Here is a 19,954-nt window from a genome sequence, read left to right as displayed (position 1 = left end):
TCCTAATTGTGACAAAAAAAGAGTAACAATGGAAATGAGGTTTCCACGATCTCTGCCATTTAATGTAGGACTAATGCTGTGTTTTCCAGCCATTGTACTCATCCATATATATCGTAGGTAAGTGACATTGATCAGGATGACGGGTAATGGCAATTTGTTGTGTCTACATAGAGCATAACACTTTAATGAAGTCATTAGAATTAGTTGTGGGAAACCAACACTGATATTTATAATTACAGATTGATCTTGTATTAGGAAAGTGAGCACAAATTATTATAATAATGGTGACCACACGCATCACACTTCTTGTTAATGTTTTAATAACACATACACTATAATACAAATGAGGAATGATGTAACAGATCCTGACATACATGTTCATGCTAATAACAGAAAAGGTATTGAATGTATGGCTGAAGATGAATACCAGAGTCACTTGTTTTATCTTTTTAAGTTAGAAGGAAAAAAAGTACAAAAAATATTGTTTTTCTGTATCTCACTTTATGCATGTTCTTACAAGAACTCCAAAATAAGTCCTCTATCAATAAAAGAGAAGATTAGCTTCTGCGGCCAGCCTATAACACGAGTCCATTTTTAGTAATATACATATTTACAATACAAGTAGATCATACAAATATACAACATATTAGACATAATGTAACCACAATAAATAGCAATCAAGGGCTCCATGAGGAACGAGATGTGTAAAAAATCTTTAATTCTCACCATAGCTTACCATAACCCGATAATCGATCATCTTGCAGTTAACATCAAAGTTCTTTACTCCAAATATACAATTTTATATCATACATCCATAGCAAAGGGGACAGATTACACCCCAAAGTTACTAAGTGCTATAGCTTTCATTATTTAACTACTAATTATCCATAAAGCAAATACATAAGAAAATAAGAAGCATACTACTTTATGTAAATCTGACCTAACAGTGCTAATAACATAAGAGGATCTTTATATATTACAGTACAATCAAGTGCAGGTGTATGTATAAGTGTCAATCTTCTTTAGGGGTAAGGCAGCTATACAAAGCTTTAAGGAGGAAACCGTACAGAGATAGTTGGCTTTAATTTGTCTTTATGAAGCGTGGCCTGTTCACATTGTCACTGAGTGTTTTAGAGGTAGGGAATGCCATTACTGATTGACATTAACCTGTCGCATTGACCATGTGGTCCAGTCTGCACAATGTTGCAGGGCTGGAGGAACTGAGCAGATTGATAGCTTTGTGGGAAAAGACTCAGTACAATTTCTACTTTATTCATTCTCTTTGTTTCAAGGCTTAGAGTCCAGTGGGTAGGCCTGCACTGTGATTGACAGCCATTCATTCAAGTTTATGGGTGGTGGAAAACATTGGACTGCACTCGGAATGCAGTCCAAATATTGTGGACTCGCAAAATGGAGACATTTTGTTCTCCACCTTCTCCTCACAGTGGCTTTGATTCCCTAATCTGAGCGAATCGGATCACACTCTGATTAGAGTTTGATTTGAGTGCCATTAGCATAATTTGCCCAATTGAGAGAATATAGGATTGTGTGACTCCAGCCTAAGGATGTGAATCATTCAGTAAGAACATACACTAGACTCATAAGCCTAAAAGAACAGAAACAGAACAGAAAATTCCAAGTTATACTGAATATTTTTCTACAATACTGTCTAGCAATCATCTTAGCTTTAGCATGCTCCCAGCGGATTCTCTACTACAGAATTTCCCTTTCATTTAGTTTATTAGACATATCTTCCATCCTTCATTAAAGGGTTGTTCCTATGTTCTTTTATTGGTTAAAAAAAATTGCAAAGCTGTTTGCAATTTACTTGGCATTGAAATTTCTCTCCAAGAACAGAGGCCTTTTGTCATTTTATTGTTTACTGCTTGTTATCTAGGTTAACGGCCATCACTATAGTCTTTCCTAGGAAATTAGTGCAGTGCTTACAAGCTCTTTCCAATAGAGCTTGTAAGCACTGCACTGAAGCTGGAGTGCATTGATAGACTCTGATCCCAGTGAGCTTCCGTGCTACTGTGCTTTTTCAAGGCTGCAGAGGCAAAGCTGCCTTATATAGGAGGATTGGAGAGGTTCCAGTATGGGCCTGCAGTGCAATTATGTCGCTATTTTAAACTGTCAATCAACGGAAGAGGGGATGATGGAGAGTGGTGGAATTCTACAATAGCAGATGGGAAAAACTTTCCAAGACAAAAAAACGGTAAAAATAGCACAACCGCTGGCAACCTCTTTCTTAATACAGTAGCACAGCTTGACAAATTAATTTTACCATGACACTCTACAGAGCCTTTACTCACTTTTTTATTCTCATTATGGAAGGTAACATTGACTAATATTTTTCATCTTTAATGTAGGATGAAAGGCAGAACTGATGCACAAAGTGCTTCAGCTTTGACATTTACTAGTATGCTTTTTTTAATGTTAGTGGACACATTTTACAAAGCTGGCAACATGAAAGACAATAAAGCAGACTACACCTGCCTTTAGGTCTGTATACTAGTTAATGTATCCTTTATTACATTCATGAGCTATAAATGCAAGTACAGGCATTAATAGTATCTGAAGTTAATATGAGTTGCTATGTATTAGTATGCGGGTGAAAGCTACTGGAGCAAGGTTTCTATCATTTCAGGTATTGAATTCAATGCCAAGCTCAAGTCTCTTAGCCTATTATTGGAGCACAATGGGGCTTGTCAGTTCGTCTATAACAAATCTCTGCCCGTTGAGTAAACTGCAGCCAGTTTATAAGGAGAAATGATCATTGTGAATGCACTTCTGTGACTAATTATGAACTCAAGAGTGACTGCATCCCCAGAAATGGAACAGACCCATCTGATCTCGAAGTAGTGCCAAACACCGGACAGCAAGTGTCCGATGTAAATGTGTTCCTGTTTCCCATACCGTGCACACTGACCAATGTTACAAGGAGTAGTATTTTATTTGGTCAATGAAACGTTCTGCAGAACTCTATGCACCTAATAGTTGTACAATCGTCGTCATTGTGCAAATTCTATTAAATATTGCATGGCACCATATTGCAAGGAAATGAAGTTTGCATAAAAATATATCATACTTTGTCCTGCATGTAAAAAATAGATAAGTCTGTTCTGAATTTGATGTCTATTACTGACAATGAGGTGGTACTTCTTGTATATTAAAATTTGTGAGCAGGCATACAGTAGCTTATTAATAATGATTAGTGATGAGCGAATATACTTGTTACTCGAGATTTCTCGAGCACGCTCGGGGGTCCTCCGAGTATTTTTTAGTGCTCGGAGATTTAATTTTTCTTGCCGCAGCTGAATGATTTACATCTGTTAGACAGTTTGATTACATGTGGGGATTCCCTAGCAACCAGGCAACCCCCACATGTACTTATGCTGGCTAACAGATGTAAATCATTCAGCTGCGGCAAGAAAAGCAAAATCTCCGAGCACTAAAAAATACTCGGAGGACCCCTGAGCATGCTCAGGAAATCTCGAGTAACGAGTATATTCACTCATCACTAATAATGATCCCTAACTGTATAGATTTACTTTGGAACATGTTGGTAATATAAGTGCTCATTTCTACTTTACAAAATAAGTACGTCATTTTGGCACACATAGCATTGTCTTGAGTATAGGCCTAATAATGCTTCTCTATATAGAATACATTCATCAGGAACTGTAGACATATACATTTAGCATTTCTGTGCCATATACATCTATGGCAAATGCCAATTTTGGTCATTAAAAAAAACATTCAAAATTGAGAAGAAAAACATTCTGTTAGATTGTGACCCTGACATAAAAAATAATACTGAAGAAAGAACATGGAAATAAACTAAAATAAAATCACACAAAATGGACCAACATGAAAATGGATCAGTTGCTTGATGGCCCTGAGCTTCAACTGACCTATATAACGGAAATGATCCGCACTAATAAAATACTGAGAAATATCCATAATATGTGATAGTACTGCAGCTCAGAACCCAATCACTTATATGGCTTCAAGGGAGAGTAGGGACCCGCGACAATTATTCCCAGGTAAAACAATTTCATTTCTGGCACTTTTTATTTCATTGCCCTTACTGGTGATGGTATCGATACAATGTTAAGGTTGATGACGTTTCTACCCATGTAAAGAAGACAGATGTCGGTAATTTTCCACTTGGTGTTGGGACATATTAGGCACAGAGAGGTAAGACACATACAGTACTTGAGGTCCTAGAAAGTGCTAAGGGCTAAAGCCATATCCAGAACAAAATAGTGCCATGCCTTTTGGTAACAATCCACAATACCCTTCTCTCTCAAACTAGGTGTCCACAGTTATCAGTGCTCCACAAGCATTAAAGCCAACCTCTTCTCTTCAGAAGAAGACCTAGTGTACAGTGCCAAGAAGGAAAAAGTTACATCTTGCCATTTCATTCACAAGTCTGATTCAGGCATGTCTGGCATATCTGCCATTAGGTACCCAATGCCATAACGTCCATTGGGGGCAGTATCTACTTTCAGAGTCGGAGAGCCACTCTGCTTCCTGTAGATGCTATTTCCAATATTGGGTGACGGCATTTCACTCTGAATCTTCTCATGGATTAGACTAGCATCATCTTCTTCCGGATTAGATATTTCTTTTATAATACGCCCTCTTTTATAAGAGACTGAAGCCAAGCTGCCAGTGCTATCATCAATAAGATTAAAGAATCGAACGATAAAGACTAGTGGAATGGGCAGTAAAGCGAGTACTATGAGCAAGACACATACAAATAGTCCCCAGGTTGGATAATTTAGACGCTCTTCAGTTGCCTGGAAGGAGAAAAGGATTATATAAGTCCACAATGGAATATACACATAGTTCAATGTCTTAAAATGTATATAATGGATCCTCTAGGCCAGTGTTTCTCAACTCCAGTCCTCAAGACCCACCAACAGGTCAAGTTTTTAGGATATACTTAGTATTGCACAGGTGATAATTCCATCACCTGCTCAAGCATTAATTCCATCACCTATGCAATACTAAGGAAATCCTGACATGGATTTTCAAAGTTGAATTGTTGCTGAGGCTGCTGTAATCACAGAACTTTATAAACTAGCAAGTTTCACCTACAAACACGCAAACTGCTTACAATTTCCGTCTACCATTTTACTTTAGCTTTCACTCTCTGAAATGAGACAAGTCTGCAGCATGTATTGGAAAGAAGCTAACAAAAAATGAAGAACACCCATTTTAATTTAGACACTGGTGCAGGTCTCAAAAGGCTTTTAAGTGGATCACTGGAGATATACTTCAAGAAATAAACTTCACTGTGTAAGAGAAGCAATACTCCCATCGCTTACCGTTTCAGCAATCCATGCATAATAACCAGGTGGAGTAATGCCCATCTGGACAACACTTGCTATAAATAAAATAGACAACAGTATAGGAGAGACGTATTTCCACATATAATAGTAGTATTTGTAGGGGGTGAATCCGAGCATATCCTTTAAGTCATCCATAAACCTGAAAAAAGAACACAATTTAACTGGATATTAATATAATAAGAAATAGAAATGTATTTTGACAAGTAAATATATACATCTGGAAGTTAAAAAGCAACATATTTATAAGAACACAAATCTAAGTTCAATAGAAGCCTATAGAGCAGTGCTGGCAAACCTATGACGTGTGCCAGAGGGGTCACGCAGAGCCCTCCCTGGAGGCACCCACGCTATTGCCTCAGCACTAACGCAGTTCCAAATCAGTGGACCGGGCCCGTAAGGGTGAGGAGCCCGGCAACGCTATCCCCTACTTCAGCTGGATGTGCATCCTCACACGCACATCCAGCTGAAGTGTATTGCAGCACACGAACTTGCTGGGTCCATGCGCCACAATACACACTGCCGGCAAATCAGAGACCAGCAGTTGGGCACATGGCAGTGAAGTTATGCACCCCCGTCGCTTGGACGCTGAAGTCAGCTGCCGGCTTCAGAAGACGTGACTGGGGAGAGAAAGGAAGGAGTGTTAATTGTGTTTTTGTTTTTCTATACATTGAATAACAGTGTTGCAGGCAGGAATGGGGCGTATATAGCAGAATGAAGGGCATATACATGGATAGGGGAACATATACAAGGATTGGGGGTTATATACAAGGATGGGAGGGCATATACTAGGATGGGGGCATATACTAGGATGGGAGAGCATATGCAAGGAAGGGAGAGCATAAACAAGGAAAAGAAAGCATATACGAGGATCGGGGGCATATGCAAGTTTGGGAGAGCATATGCAAGGATGGGGGACATACACATGGATGGGAGAGCATACACAAGGATGGGGGGCATATACCAGGATGTGGGAGCATATACAAGGATGGAAGAGCATATACAAGGATGGGAGAGCATATACCAGGATGGGGGGCATATTGCTTTATATCTGCAGTCTGGTAGCTCTGCTCCTGTTTGTGGCTTCCCTGCTGCCCCGCCTGGTCTCTGTTGCCCCCGCCTGCTCACTGCTGCCCTGCTTGCTCTCTGTACGTACAAAGTTGTTTTTCTAAACTAAAACCTCAGTATTCAGGTTAAATTGACGTGATGGCACTTTATGATAAATAAGTGAGTTATAGGTTGCAATTTTGGCACTTGGTCTCTAAAAGGTTTAGAGAATACTTTACCTATGTATGTCACCAATGTAACATGAAAAGATGCAAAGGTTTTCGGGTGACATCCATGTGAAGATTACAGAAGACACTAAAAGCCTTGCTACAAAAAATGACAACTTACTTGTCGATCCCGTAGATCCAAGAGATAGTGACATTCTCCAGGATGACCACAACAAGAAGAGGTAGTGTTGCAGAGTAGTCATCAAACATAGTAACAAAATAATTTCCAGATCTTTGCACAAAGAGTAAGCCAATGCAGAATGCCAGTAGACAACATCCAACTGAAGGTTAAAAGATAAAATATGCTCAGAATGAAATACTATACACAACAGCAATACAAGTTGTGAGGTGCTGTCTTATATACAAGTGAGATACTAAGGTCTATTGACTCTGAAAGATTTTCAAGAACAAGGAACATTTGTTTCATCATAATCTTGCAGTATAAACAGGTTTCTGATCACCATACAAGCAGGCAAAACACTCATTCGCTGAGTGAAATCATCTTTTGCGCTGTACAAAAGATTATTGGTTCGGCAGCACATCGTCCAGTGTAAATAGAACTTATGCTGAATAAAATAATAGCTGCGTATGTACACTGAGCAATATATAACAGATTTAAAGCAGGATCGACCTGTGTAAGTAAACACCAACCAGCAATAAGAAGTCCGTGTGTCAAATGGACTATACGCAGCACGCAGACCAATGTGATCGGGAAGTACATAGGAATATGTGTCCTTGCACACCGATGTTCCACATGTAAAACATAACAGCATTCAATAGTCTCATGCATTTTTCGGATGAAACTGGCCCATTGAAGTAAACAGGTAGGTAAAAGAAAATGGATACCATCCACAAGAAAATCATTTTTGACAGATGTTTTGCAATTATTAAATGGGGAAATGTTTAATGTATAATTTTTTAATTGACATATAAAAAGGAATGCCAAACCAATGTCGTAGGGATGTCAAAAATGGACATATGGCTTACAGGTGGCAATATAGATGACAAATTGCTTTTTTATGAATGAAAAATGGACAGTTTTTCATACGTCCATCTGAACCCACACTTAAATGTGATTATAAATGCTTGGACTTACCAGTGAGTGGTTCCTTCCTTATTTTAAATGTGTCAACTAATGGAGTGGTGATCCCTTCAATAGTCCCAAACATGCTACCAAGGCCCAAGTTTACCAACATGAGGAAAAACATCACTGACCAAAAAGGTGATGCAGGAAAATGTGTCATGGCTTCGGTAAAAGCAATAAAAGCCAAACCAGTGCCCTGGACAGACTGCAAAATAAAGGAAACATTATTATTATTAGTAGTAGTAGTAGTGCCAAAAGAAGATTAGTACATGTTTTGTTACGTGGGCGCACAATAAATAGGAGCCTAAAATGTGCCAATAGAAATGTGCATCTGAAAAAACATTTGTACTGTTCAAAAGCTTTAGGCAGATGTGGGAAAAATGCTGCAAAGCAAGAAAGCTTCCAAAAATATAAGTGTTAACAGTTTTTGTTTTTTTTCAATTCGCAAAATGCAAAGTGAATAAACAAAAGAGAAAGCTAAATCAATATTTGATGTGACCACCTTTTGTCTTCAGATAACATCAATTTTTCTGGGTACACCTGCACGCAGTTTTTGAAGAAACTTGGCAGGAAGCTTGTTCCAAACATTTTGGAGAACTGATCACAGATTTTATGTTTATCTAGGGCCAAATGCTACAAATTTTGACTCATAAGTCCAGAGCACTTGCTCCCATTTTTCTGTATCTCAGTTCCAATGTTTTTGTGGAATAGTTTAGTCGCCTGGCCGTGTTTTCATGTCAAAAGTATACCTTTTTTGGCTGTATATTTTCCATGAGTACCACACCTGATCAGTCTTCTATGAGCAGTAGATGGGTGTAGCTGGGTTACACTGATAGCTGCCAGTTCTGATCTTATGGCACTGCTGGGCATCTTCCAATTATGAAGAGAAGTAAACATGATCTGTCTTTGATCTGCTGTACTAAGTTTCCTTGGCCGACCACTGCATGTATTGTCCTCAACTTTGCCTATTTCTTGGTGCATTTTTAAAAACTCTTTAACAGTGCATCTTGAAATCCCAGTATGCTTTGAAGTGTTTGCCTGGGAAAGACCTTGCTGATGCAGTATAACTACCTTGTGTCTTTTATCTACTGTGTTCGGTCTTAAGTTAAGAAAAAAAGAAAAGTCCTGGAAGTGACGATATAGCCCCACAGAGGACTGAGCTCAACATCATATAATCTATACAAAACCTACCAGAAGCAAAATAAACAGAAACCCTGCTGTAACTAAATAAGTAAAAAGCAAAAATGCATTTAAATAACACAGGATTCTTAGTAATACTGCTTTTGATCAAAAATAGCATAAAAGTCATCCCACCGTCGACAAGGTGACCCTTATCGGGATGGTCCTACTCTGAATAATATTAAAAACCTTACCATGTGTCAGAGTTGACCTCAGTGTGTGAACAAGGGCAGACAAAGGACCAGGTCCCGACCTGTGGACACCATCCTAGGGAAGCTTTTAAATGTAATTTCCAGCTCAAGGGAGGGAGGCTGCACCCCTGCTGGCACAGAATGCAAAAATACAAAGAAAAAACACAAAACTTGAGCTTGGTTTAAGTAGGTACACATGCAGCACATAAACACATGTTCACTTTGGTCATAAAGCGTACAAAACCTACAGCAAGCAACATAAAATTAAACCCTGCTGTAACTAAATAAGTAAAAAGAAAAAGTGCATTTAATAACACAGGGTTCTTAGTAATTCTGTTTTTGATCAAAAATAGCATGAAAGCTATCCCACCGTCGAAAAGGTGACCCTAATCAGGACGGTCCTACACTATCTACTATTACATACCTTACCATATGTCAGAGTTTTTTAATATTAGACAGTGTAGGACCATCCCAATCAGGGTCACTGTCAGGACTCTGAACATTTTTTACCTTTTGTGCATTACTGCCCTTTTCCAAGATGGCGTCTTTGGTCTCATGTGCACTGTGTCTTCCTGCTATAAAACTCCACCCCAGCCTTCAGTCTGTGCTAGAGTATTCTGCCTTGCATCCAGCTCCTGACCTCTCGTGACTCCCTGGCTATATACCTGCTCCTGTGAACCTGTGTGGTGATCCTGCTACTCTGCTCTGAGTTCCTGCTGCATACACCAGTTCCAGTAATCCTCCTTCATCTGCTGCTCGTGTTTACTTCCATCTCATTTGCTGGACATGTAAGCTGTTTCTGCTCTGCAAAAACCTGAGACTATTAACCAGGCCTCCCTGGTTGAGCTCAGATATGATTTGAACTGCCTTATAAGCTTATCTATCTGTGTTTGGACTAAGACAAGGATTTATTCATGTCAAGTATCCTCAAGAATAACTGTGCTTCATAGACTTTCTGCTTGATTGCATTTTCCTCTGAAGTTTCCTATAGACTGCTAAGCTGCGTTTAATATTTACACCAAGTGTTGTGGACTTGAGTTTCTCTCTGCACCTGTTTGAATCACCATGTGATAATATAGACTTTACCACTTATAAAACTGTGCCCTGTAGATGTCTTGTTCCACGCAAAGAGTCTCCTGAGTTATCCCCTATAATTTTTACAGTCACCTTGTCGACGGTGGGATACCTTTTATGCTATTTTGGATCAAAAACAGTATTACTAAGAACCCTGTGTTATTAAATACACTTTTTCTTTTTACTTATTTAGTTACAGCAAGGTTTATGTTTATTTTTTATAGGTTTTGTATGCTTTATGGCCAAAGTGAACATTCGTTTATGTTCTGCATGTATACCAACTTAAACCAAGCTCAATTTTTGTGTTTTATCATCAAATCTGTGTGGGATCCCATGAAGAAACAGAAACATTTGAGCAAAATTTAAATTTACAGAACCATAATGTCAGATGTTTGAAACAACCTCCCTGCCGAGTTTCTTCAAAACTGTGTATAAGTGTACCTAGGAGAAATGATGCTGTTTTGAAGGCAAAGGGTCAGACTCATCATCACACCACGTGTTGATACGATTTAGATTTCTCTTTTATTTATTCACTTTGCATTTTGTTAACTGACAAAAAATAAACTAATAACACTTGTATTGTTTACAACATTCTTACGTTGCAGATTTTTTTCCGAACCTGCCAAAAACTTTTGCACAGTACTGAATCTGACACACAGACCCAGGAAGTCACTTTAAAAAGTACACTGAATGTTTTTATTAACCCCTTCACCCCCAAGGGTGGTTTGCACGTTAATGACCGGGCCAATTTTTACAATTCTGACCACTGTCCCTTTATGAGGTTATAACTCTGGAACGCTTCAACGGATCTTGGCGATTCTGACATTGTTTTCTCGTGACATATTGTACTTCATGTTAGTGGTAAAATTTCTTCGATATAACTTGCGTTTATTTGTGAAAAAAACGAATATTTGGCGAAAATTTTGAAAATTTCGCAATTTTCCAACTTTGAATTTTTATGCCCTTAAATCACAGACATATGTCACACAAAATACTTAATAAATAACATTTCCCACATGTCTACTTTACATCAGCACAATTTTGGAACCAAAATTTTTTTTTGTGACGGAGTTATAAGGGTTAAAAGTTGACCAGCAATTTCTCATTTTTACAACACCATTTTTTTGTAGGGACCACATCTCATTTGAAGTCATTTTGACGGGTCTATATGATAGAAAATACCCAAGTGTGACACCATTCTAAAAACTGCACCCCTCAAGGTACTCAAAACCACTTTCAAAAAGTTTATTAACCCTTCAGGTGTTTCACAGGAATTTTTGGAATGTTTAAATAAAAATGAACATTTAACTTTTTTTCACACAAAATTTATTTCAGCTCCAATTTGTTTTATTTTACCAAGGGTAACAGGAGAAAATAGACCCCAAAAGTTGTTGTACAATTTGTCCTGAGTACGCTGATACCCCATATGTGGGGGTAAACCACAGTTTGGGCGCATGGCAGAGCTTGGAAGCAAAGGAGCGCCATTTGACTTTTCAATGCAAAATTGACTGGAATTGAGATGGGACGCCATGTTGCATTTGGAGAGCCCCTGATGTGCCTAAACATTGAAACCCCTAACAAGTGACACCATTTTGGAAAGTAGACCCCCTAAGGAACTTATCTAGATGTGTGGTGAGCACTTTGACCCAACAAGTGCTTTACAGAAGTTTATAATGCAGAGCCGTAAAAATAAAAAATCATATTTTTTCACAAAAATGATCTTTTCACCCCCAATTTTTTAATTTTCCCAAGGGTGAGAGAAGAAATTGGACCCCAAAAATTGTTGTGCAATTTGTCCTGAGTACGCTGATACCCCATATGTGGGTGTAAACCATTGTTTGGGCGCAGGGCAGAGCTCGGAAGGGAAGGAGCGCCATTTGACTTTTCAATGCAAAATTGACTGGAATTGAGATGGGACGCCATGTTGCATTTAGAGAGCCCTTGATGTGCCTAAACATTGAAACCCCTAACAAGTGACACCATTTTGGAAAGTAGACCCCCTAAGGAACTTATCTAGATGTGTGGTGAGCACTTTGACCCACCAAGTGCTTCACAGAAGTTTATAATGCAGAGCCGTAAAAATAAAAAATCATATTTTTTCACAAAAATGATCTTTTCACCCCCAATTTTTTATTTTCCCAAGGGTAAGAGAAGAAATTGGACCCCAAAAATTGTTGTGCAATTTGTCCTGAGTACACTGATACCCTATATGTGGGTGTAAACCATTGTTTGGGCGCAGGGCAGAGCTCAGAAGGGAAGGAGCGCCATTTGACTTTTCAATGCAAAATTGACTGGAATTGAGATGGGACGCCATGTTGCGTTTGGAGAGCCCCTAATGTGCCTAAACATTGAAACCCCCCACGAGTGACACCATTTTGGAAAGTAGACCCCTTAAGGAACTTATCTAGATGTGTGTTGAGCACTTTGACCCAACAAGTGCTTCACAGAAGTTTATAATGCAGAGCCGTAAAAATAAAAAATCATATTTTTTCACAAAAATGATCTTTTAACCCCCATTTTTTTATTTCCCCAAGGGTAAGAGAAGAAATTAGACCACAAAAGTTGTTGTGCAATTTGTCCTGAGTACGACGATACCCCATATGTGGGGGTAAACCACTGTTTGGGCGCATAGCAGAGCTCAGAAGGGAAGAAGCGCTATTTTACTTTTCAATGCAAAATTGACTGGAATTAAGATGGGATGCCATGTTGCGTTTGGAGAGCCCCTGATGTGCCTAAACATTAAACCCCACCACAAGTGACACCATTTTGGAAAGTAGACCCCCTAAGGAACTTATCTAGATGTGTTTTGAGAGCTTTGAACCCCCAAGTGTTTCACTACAGTTTATAACGCAGAGCCGTGAAAATAAAAATTATTTTTTTTTTCACAAAAATGAAATTTAGCCCCCAGTTTTGTATTTTCACAAGGGTATCAGGATAAATTGGACCCTAAAAGTTGTTGTCCAATTTGTCCTGAGTACGCTGATACCCCCTATGTGGGGGGGAACCACTGTTTGGGCGCATGACAGAGCTCGGAAGGGAAGGAGCGCCATTTGGAATGCAGACTTAAATGGATTGGTCTGCAGGCGTCACGTTGCATTTGCAGAGCCCCTGATGTACCCAAACAGTACAAACCCCCCACAAGTGACCCCATATTGGAAACTAGACCCCCCAAGGAACTTATCTAGATGTGTTGTGAGAACTTTGAACCCCCAAGTGTTTCACTACAGTTTATAACGCAGAGCCGTGAAAATAAAAATTATTTTTTTTTCACAAAAATGATTTTTTAGCCCCCAGTTTTGTATTTTCACAAGGGTATCAGGATAAATTGGACCCTAAACGTTGTTGTCCAATTTGTCCTGAGTACGCTGATACCCCCTATGTGGGGGGGAACCACTGTTTGGGCGCATGACAGAGCTCGGAAGGGAAGGAGCGCCATTTGGAATGCAGACTTAAATGGATTGGTCTGCAGGCGTCACGTTGCATTTGCAGAGCCCCTGATGTACCCAAACAGTACAAACCCCCCACAAGTGACCCCATATTGGAAACTAGACCCCCCAAGGAACTTATCTAGATGTGTTGTGAGAACTTTGAACCCCCAAGTGTTTCACTACAGTTTATAACGCAGAGCCGTGAAAATAAAAATTATTTTTTTTTTCACAAAAATGATTTTTTAGCCCCCAGTTTTGTATTTTCACAAGGGTATCAGGATAAATTGGACCCTAAACATTGTTGTCCAATTTGTCCTGAGTACGCTGATACCCCCTATGTGGGGGGGAACCACTGTTTGGGCGCATGACAGAGCTCGGAAGGGAAGGAGCGCCATTTGGAATGCAGACTTAAATGGATTGGTCTGCAGGCGTCACGTTGCATTTGCAGAGCCCCTGATGTACCCAAATAGTACAAACCCCCCACAAGTGACCCCATATTGGAAACTAGACCTCCCAAGGAACTTATCTAGATGTGTTGTGAGAACTTTGAACCCCCAAGTGTTTCACTACAGTTTACAACGCAGAGCCGTGAAAATAAAACATATTTTTTTTCCCACAAAAATGATTTTTAGCCCCCCAAATTTTTATTTTCCCAAGGATAACAAGAGAACTTGGACCCCAGAAGTTGTTGTTCAATTTGTCCCTAGTACGCTGATACCCCATATGTTGGGGTAAACCCCTTTTTGGACGCACAGGAGAGCTCGGAAGGGAAGGAGCACTGTTTTACTTTTTCAACGCAGAATTGGCTGGAATTGAGATTGGACGCCATGTTGCGTTTGGAGAGCCCCTGATGTGCCTGAACAGTGGAATCTCCCCAATTCTACCTGAAACCCTACCCCTAACCGTTTACTGAACATTTTCTGACAGTCATAAGTGCCACGTATATAAGTGCCACGTATATAAGTGCCACGTATTTAAGAGCCACGTATTTAAGAGCCACGTATTTAAGAGCCACGTATTTAAGTGCCACGTATTTAAGTGCCACGTATTTAAGTGCCACGTATTTCAGTGCCACGATATTTCAGTGCCACGTATTTCAGTGCCACGTATTTCAGGCACTGAAAAATACGTGGCACGTAAATACTTCAGTGCCACGATATTTCAGTGCCACGATATTTCAGTGCCACGTATTTCAGTGCCACGTATTTCAGTGCCACGTATTTCAGGCACTGAAAAATACGTGGCACGTAAATACTTCAGTGCCACGATATTTCAGTGCCACGATATTTCAGTGCCACGTATTTCAGTGCCACGTATTTCAGTGCCACGTATTTCAGGCACTGAAAAATACGTGGCACGTAAATACGTGGCACGTAAATACGTGGCACGTAAATACGTGGCACTGAAATACGTGGCACTGAAATACGTGGCACTTAAATACGTGGCACTGAAATACGTGGCACTGAAATACGTGGCACTGAAATACGTATATACGTATATAAACGTATATTTCAGTGCCACGTATTTCAGTGCCACGTATTTCAGGTTAGGGGTAGGGTTAGGGGTAGGGTTAGGGTTTTTTGTTTTTTTCTTGTTTTCTTGTGTTTTTCTATAAAAACGCATGCGTTTTACCGCGTTTACATGCATTTTTTCCACACATGTGGTTTTTTTAAAAAACGCATGCAGATAAAAACGCAAGTGTGAAACCAGACTAAAAGACGCTTTTTATAGCAAAAAAGTTTTTGCGTCTCCACATTTTGAGACCTATAATTTTTCCACATTTTGGTCCACAGAGTCATGTGAGGTTTTTTTTTTTTTGCGGGACGAGTTGACGTTTTTATTTGTAACATTTTCGGACACGTGACCATTTTTTATCACTTTTTATTCCGATTTTTGTGAGGCAGAATAACCAAAAACCAGCTATTCATTAATTTCTTTTGGGAGAGGCGTTTATACTGTTCTGCGTTTGGTAAAATTGATAAAGCAGTTTTATTCGTCGGGTCAGTACGATTACAGCGATATCTCATTTATATCATTTTTTTATGTTTTGACGCTTTTATACGATAAAAACTATTTTATAGAAAAAATAATTATTTTGGCATCGCTTTATTCTGAGGACTATAACTTTTTTATTTTTTTGCTGATGATGCTGTATGGCGGCTCGTTTTTTGCGGGACAAGATGACGTTTTCAGCGGTAACATGGTTATTTATATCCGTCTTTTTGATCGCGTGTTATTCCACTTTTTGTTCGGCGGTATGGTAATAAAGCGTTGTTTTTTGCCTCGTTTTTTTTTTTTTTTTCTTACGGTGTTTACTGACGGGGTTAACTAGTGGGCCAGTTTTATAGGTTGGGTCATTACGGACGCGGCGATACTAAATATGTGTACTTTTATTGTTTTTGTTTGGTTTTTTTAGATAAAGAAATGTATTTATGGGAATAATATTTTTTTTTTTATTATTATTTATTTAGGAATTTTTTTTTATTTTTTTTACACATGTGGAAATTTTTTTTTTTACTTTTTTACTTTGTCCCAGGGGGGGACATCACAGATCGCAGATCTGATAGTGTGCACAGCACTCTATGAGATCCGCGATCATCCTTTCATCGGAGCAGGCTGCAGCTTTCATCTGCAGCCTGCTCCGACCCGGAAGTGCTCCCTGCAGGACCCGGATACAGCCCCTCGGCCATTTTGGATCCGGGGCCTGCAGGGAGAAGACGTTCGGTACGAGGTGAGTACATCACCTTGTACCGATCGTCTCAGGGAAGCCCGCAGGGAGCCCCCTCCATGCGCGATGCTTCCCTGTACCGCCGGTACACCGCGATCATGTTTGATCGCGGTGTGCCGGGGGTTAATGTGCCGGGGGCGGTCCGTGACCGCTCCTGGCACATAGTGCCGGATGTCAGCTGCGATATGCAGCCGACACCCGGCCGCGATCGGCCGCGCTCCCCCCGTGAGCGCGGCCGATCGCGTATGACGTACTATCCCGTCGGCGGTCATGGGGGCCCACCCCACCTCGACGGGATAGTACGTCAAATGTCGGGAAGGGGTTAAAATATTGAGCTACGATTCAGATATTTAATATGATATTGTAGTCAAGTATTTAAATTCATAACACATTACATATCGACCTTGGCAAAGAAAGGGTGATGTATGTTGGCCTATTGACACTACAGTTGTTGGCCTATTGACACTACAGTAGTGCAGTAGCGTTACCTAAATTTTCAGGCATTATGGCGCACCTACTATAATTACTATGCAGCTTCCGTGCAAATGTTCTGCACAATGGACTTAGTTGTGGCATGCCAAGCATCCATCTGAAAGCGCATCATGTGTAGTAAATATCCCCCAGTTCTGGTAAACTCCTTGCTTGTATTACAATATAATATTTTACGTTCAAAAACATTACATATATTGTCCCCAATGCCAGATGGTACTTATTAGCATAATTCACCACCATCTGGCTCTGAAAAACCAGTGTCTTGTAGCCAAAATCGGCAGGCATCAACTCATGTAGTGACTCCTGCAAGATGTTCATGTTAAAATTTGACATTTTGGATCAAATCTTGAACACTCAAAGAGGATCTGTAAGTCCGAGTCTCTTCTTGGGCTATGTTCACACGTTGTGTTTTTGCTGTTCTTTTTAATGCAAATTTTAAGCTGCGTTTTACAATACCAGCAAAAGCTCTGAGATTTCTGAAATCTCATGCACAGACGTTGGTTCTTTTTCTGACTGAATTTGGAAACTGCTGTATTTTTGAAAACTGCAGCATGACACTACTTTCAGCATTTTTTCACCCATAGAAAGCAATGAGTAAGTGAAAAAACAGAGTAAAAACACGGGTATAAGGTTTTGCTGAGTTTTTGGTGCAAAAACCTAAGGAAGTTGCATCATGTGTTTTTCGGGGGCTGTAAAAGTTATCAGCATACACAAGAGAAAATAAAAACGCAGCAAAACCTGATTTTCGTAAGCAGCTTCTTTACTGCCAAAAAAACATGTTTTAACTGCAGAAAAAAAGGCAGTAAAAACGCAATGTGTGAACAAAGTCTACCAAATAGTTTAGTTTGTTAGATACCGACAATTATACTTAAGAGATTAGATGCTTCAGAGGTATTGGTCTATAATCACACATCATCCTCCTGCAACACCCTCTCACTAAACAGTTTGCAGTCACCTCACTTACCAAAAAATTGGAATAAAAAGCAATTAAAAACTTGTGTGTGTGTGTGTGTGTGTGTGTGTGTGTGTGTGTATATAATATATTGTCACAGGGTTACTGGAACAGATAGGAGCCAAAAGACCATGTAGTCTGATTGCTCCTACTCCTGCCCTGAAAAGAAGCACTTCTCCTTCTTTTTAAATTATGTTTATTTCTTTTGGCAGAACAAGGGTTAATCAGCCATGTTGGAAACTCTGGATGTATGAGCTCTCAGCTAAGCACAGTTAGCCACCCCCATCCCCTTTATAATCTGGGTCCTGATTCAATCCCATGTCAGAGCTAGCTTTTGCTGCATGGCTTGGAGGAGAGGTGTGTATTTGAGAGCGAGTTTTGGAGGAGTTATCTGTGACTGTTGCGTGGTTTGTAAGTGTGATAATTCCCTTCCCTCCTCTTTGGTTATTCCACCGTCATCCACTCTCCAGTATATTGCCGCACCCCCGACCTTCTGTCTCTTCCCCATTATTCCATAGAATGTAAGGCTGCCGTCACACTAGCAGTATTTGGTCAGTATTTTACATCAGTATTTGTAAGCCAAAACCAGGAGTGGGTGATAAATACAGAAGTGGTGCATATGTTTCTATTATACTTTTCCTCTATTTGTTCCACTCCTGGTTTTGACTTACAAATACTGATGTAAAAAACTGACCAAATACTGATAGTGTGACGTCAGCCTAAGTCTGCAAGGACAGGGTCCTTTCCCCTCTGCACCAGTCTGTCATTGTAAATTTGTTTACTGTAAATGATATCTATATCTCTGTACGTATCCCTTTCCCATGTACAGCACCATGGAATTAATGGTGCCATATAAATTAATAATAATAAAAAATAATAATAATCCTCTGTTATATGTGAGTGATTATTTGTATGCTTGGTATTTTCCATTTAACTTTGTTTGTGATGCCTTGTTTGTTGGGTTGGTGTACTGCGGTGCACAATAGAGCCCCTCTTCCCTGGGTGGGTGAAGAGAACAGATGGAGAACTGATGCAGGAGATAAGGCAAGGGTGGCAGCCCCAGCATCTTCACCTTTAGAAGTAAAGGGCGAGCTAGGGCGCCCCCTAGTGGTAGGGACTGGGTCACCAGACAACTGGGTTGTGACATACATATAAAATGTATTTTTTACCACATGGTTTAATTTCACATTTTTCATGGTAAAAAGAAGTGGTCAGTTGGATAAACCCCCCTAAGCCATCTATATGGTCATGCAGGTCATAGAAAGTTGTCTTATTCCAGTGAAATGCACATTTTTCTTATATGTAAATGAGCTGCTAAGATATGGGCTGCTCAATGATTTCCATGAGAATCTGACAGTATACTTTCCTAAACTACATATCTGCCTCCTTTCATTTAAAATAAGCTCTGGAGGCAGATTTTTGGAGAGATCTGTGTCTGGCCCATAGAGCTTAACAGCTCATAGACATGTTGCTTTGCAACCTTTCATCAATTTTTCTCTTCCGCTCACATTTAGGGATATTAGCTACAATTCCATGGGTTGTAAACTTCTTGATTATGCTACACAATATGGACAAAGGAACATGAAGATCTCTGGAGATGGACTTGTAACCTTGAGATTGTTGATATTTTTCAACAATTTTGGTTCTCAAGTCCTCAGACAGTTCTTTTCTCTGCTTTCTGTTCTCCATGCTTAGTGTGGCACACACAGACACACAATGCAAAGTTTCAGTCAACTTCTCCCCTTTTTACCTTGTTTCAAGTGTGATTTTTATATCGTCCACACCTGTTACTTGCCACAGGTGAGTTTGAACAAGCATCATATGCTAGAAACAAAGTTGTTTATCCACAATAATGGAACAGTGCCATAATTTTGTATGGACCATTTTGAGATTTTGTGTTAAATTATTTCCAAATTGCCTTTATTTTCTCTTTTTTTATGTTGTACCAATTAAGGCACAAAATGCCAAAAATTGGCCTGCCATAAAAAGAATAGTGATTATTTAAACTTATGTTGTATAATTGAAGTATGTAAAAACATTGCATTGTGTGTGAAAAAACTGAAAATCTTACTAGAGTTGAGCAAATTTTTCAAAATTCTGATCGGCGGCGAATATTGTTTTTGCAATTTTCGTGGAACACAGCCGAATGTCATTGGAGTCAATGGGAGTAGAAATGAACAAATATGTTCAGCATC

At 39.6% G+C, this 19,954-nt stretch overlaps 1 protein-coding gene across 1 annotated transcript in view; it reads right to left on the bottom strand.

The window, feature by feature from the left end:
• Window positions 1-303: 303 nt before the first annotated feature.
• Window positions 304-19,954, bottom strand: part of SLC6A15 (solute carrier family 6 member 15) — an 82,694-nt gene continuing 63,043 nt past the window's right edge. The window contains exons 9-12 of the mRNA XM_077265460.1: window positions 7,728-7,920; window positions 6,753-6,912; window positions 5,337-5,499; window positions 304-4,805 (exon numbers count right to left, since the gene is read on the bottom strand). Of these exons, the coding sequence (XP_077121575.1) occupies window positions 4,428-4,805; window positions 5,337-5,499; window positions 6,753-6,912; window positions 7,728-7,920 (894 nt within the window). The 3' untranslated portion in view covers window positions 304-4,427. The remainder of the gene's footprint in view (window positions 4,806-5,336; window positions 5,500-6,752; window positions 6,913-7,727; window positions 7,921-19,954) is intronic.

Source organism: Ranitomeya variabilis, chromosome 5 (genome assembly GCF_051348905.1).
Source record: "Ranitomeya variabilis isolate aRanVar5 chromosome 5, aRanVar5.hap1, whole genome shotgun sequence".
NCBI lineage: Eukaryota > Metazoa > Chordata > Amphibia > Anura > Dendrobatidae > Ranitomeya > Ranitomeya variabilis.
Note: the sequence above shows the minus strand (reverse complement) of the source record. Positions and strands in the feature narration are given on the sequence as shown.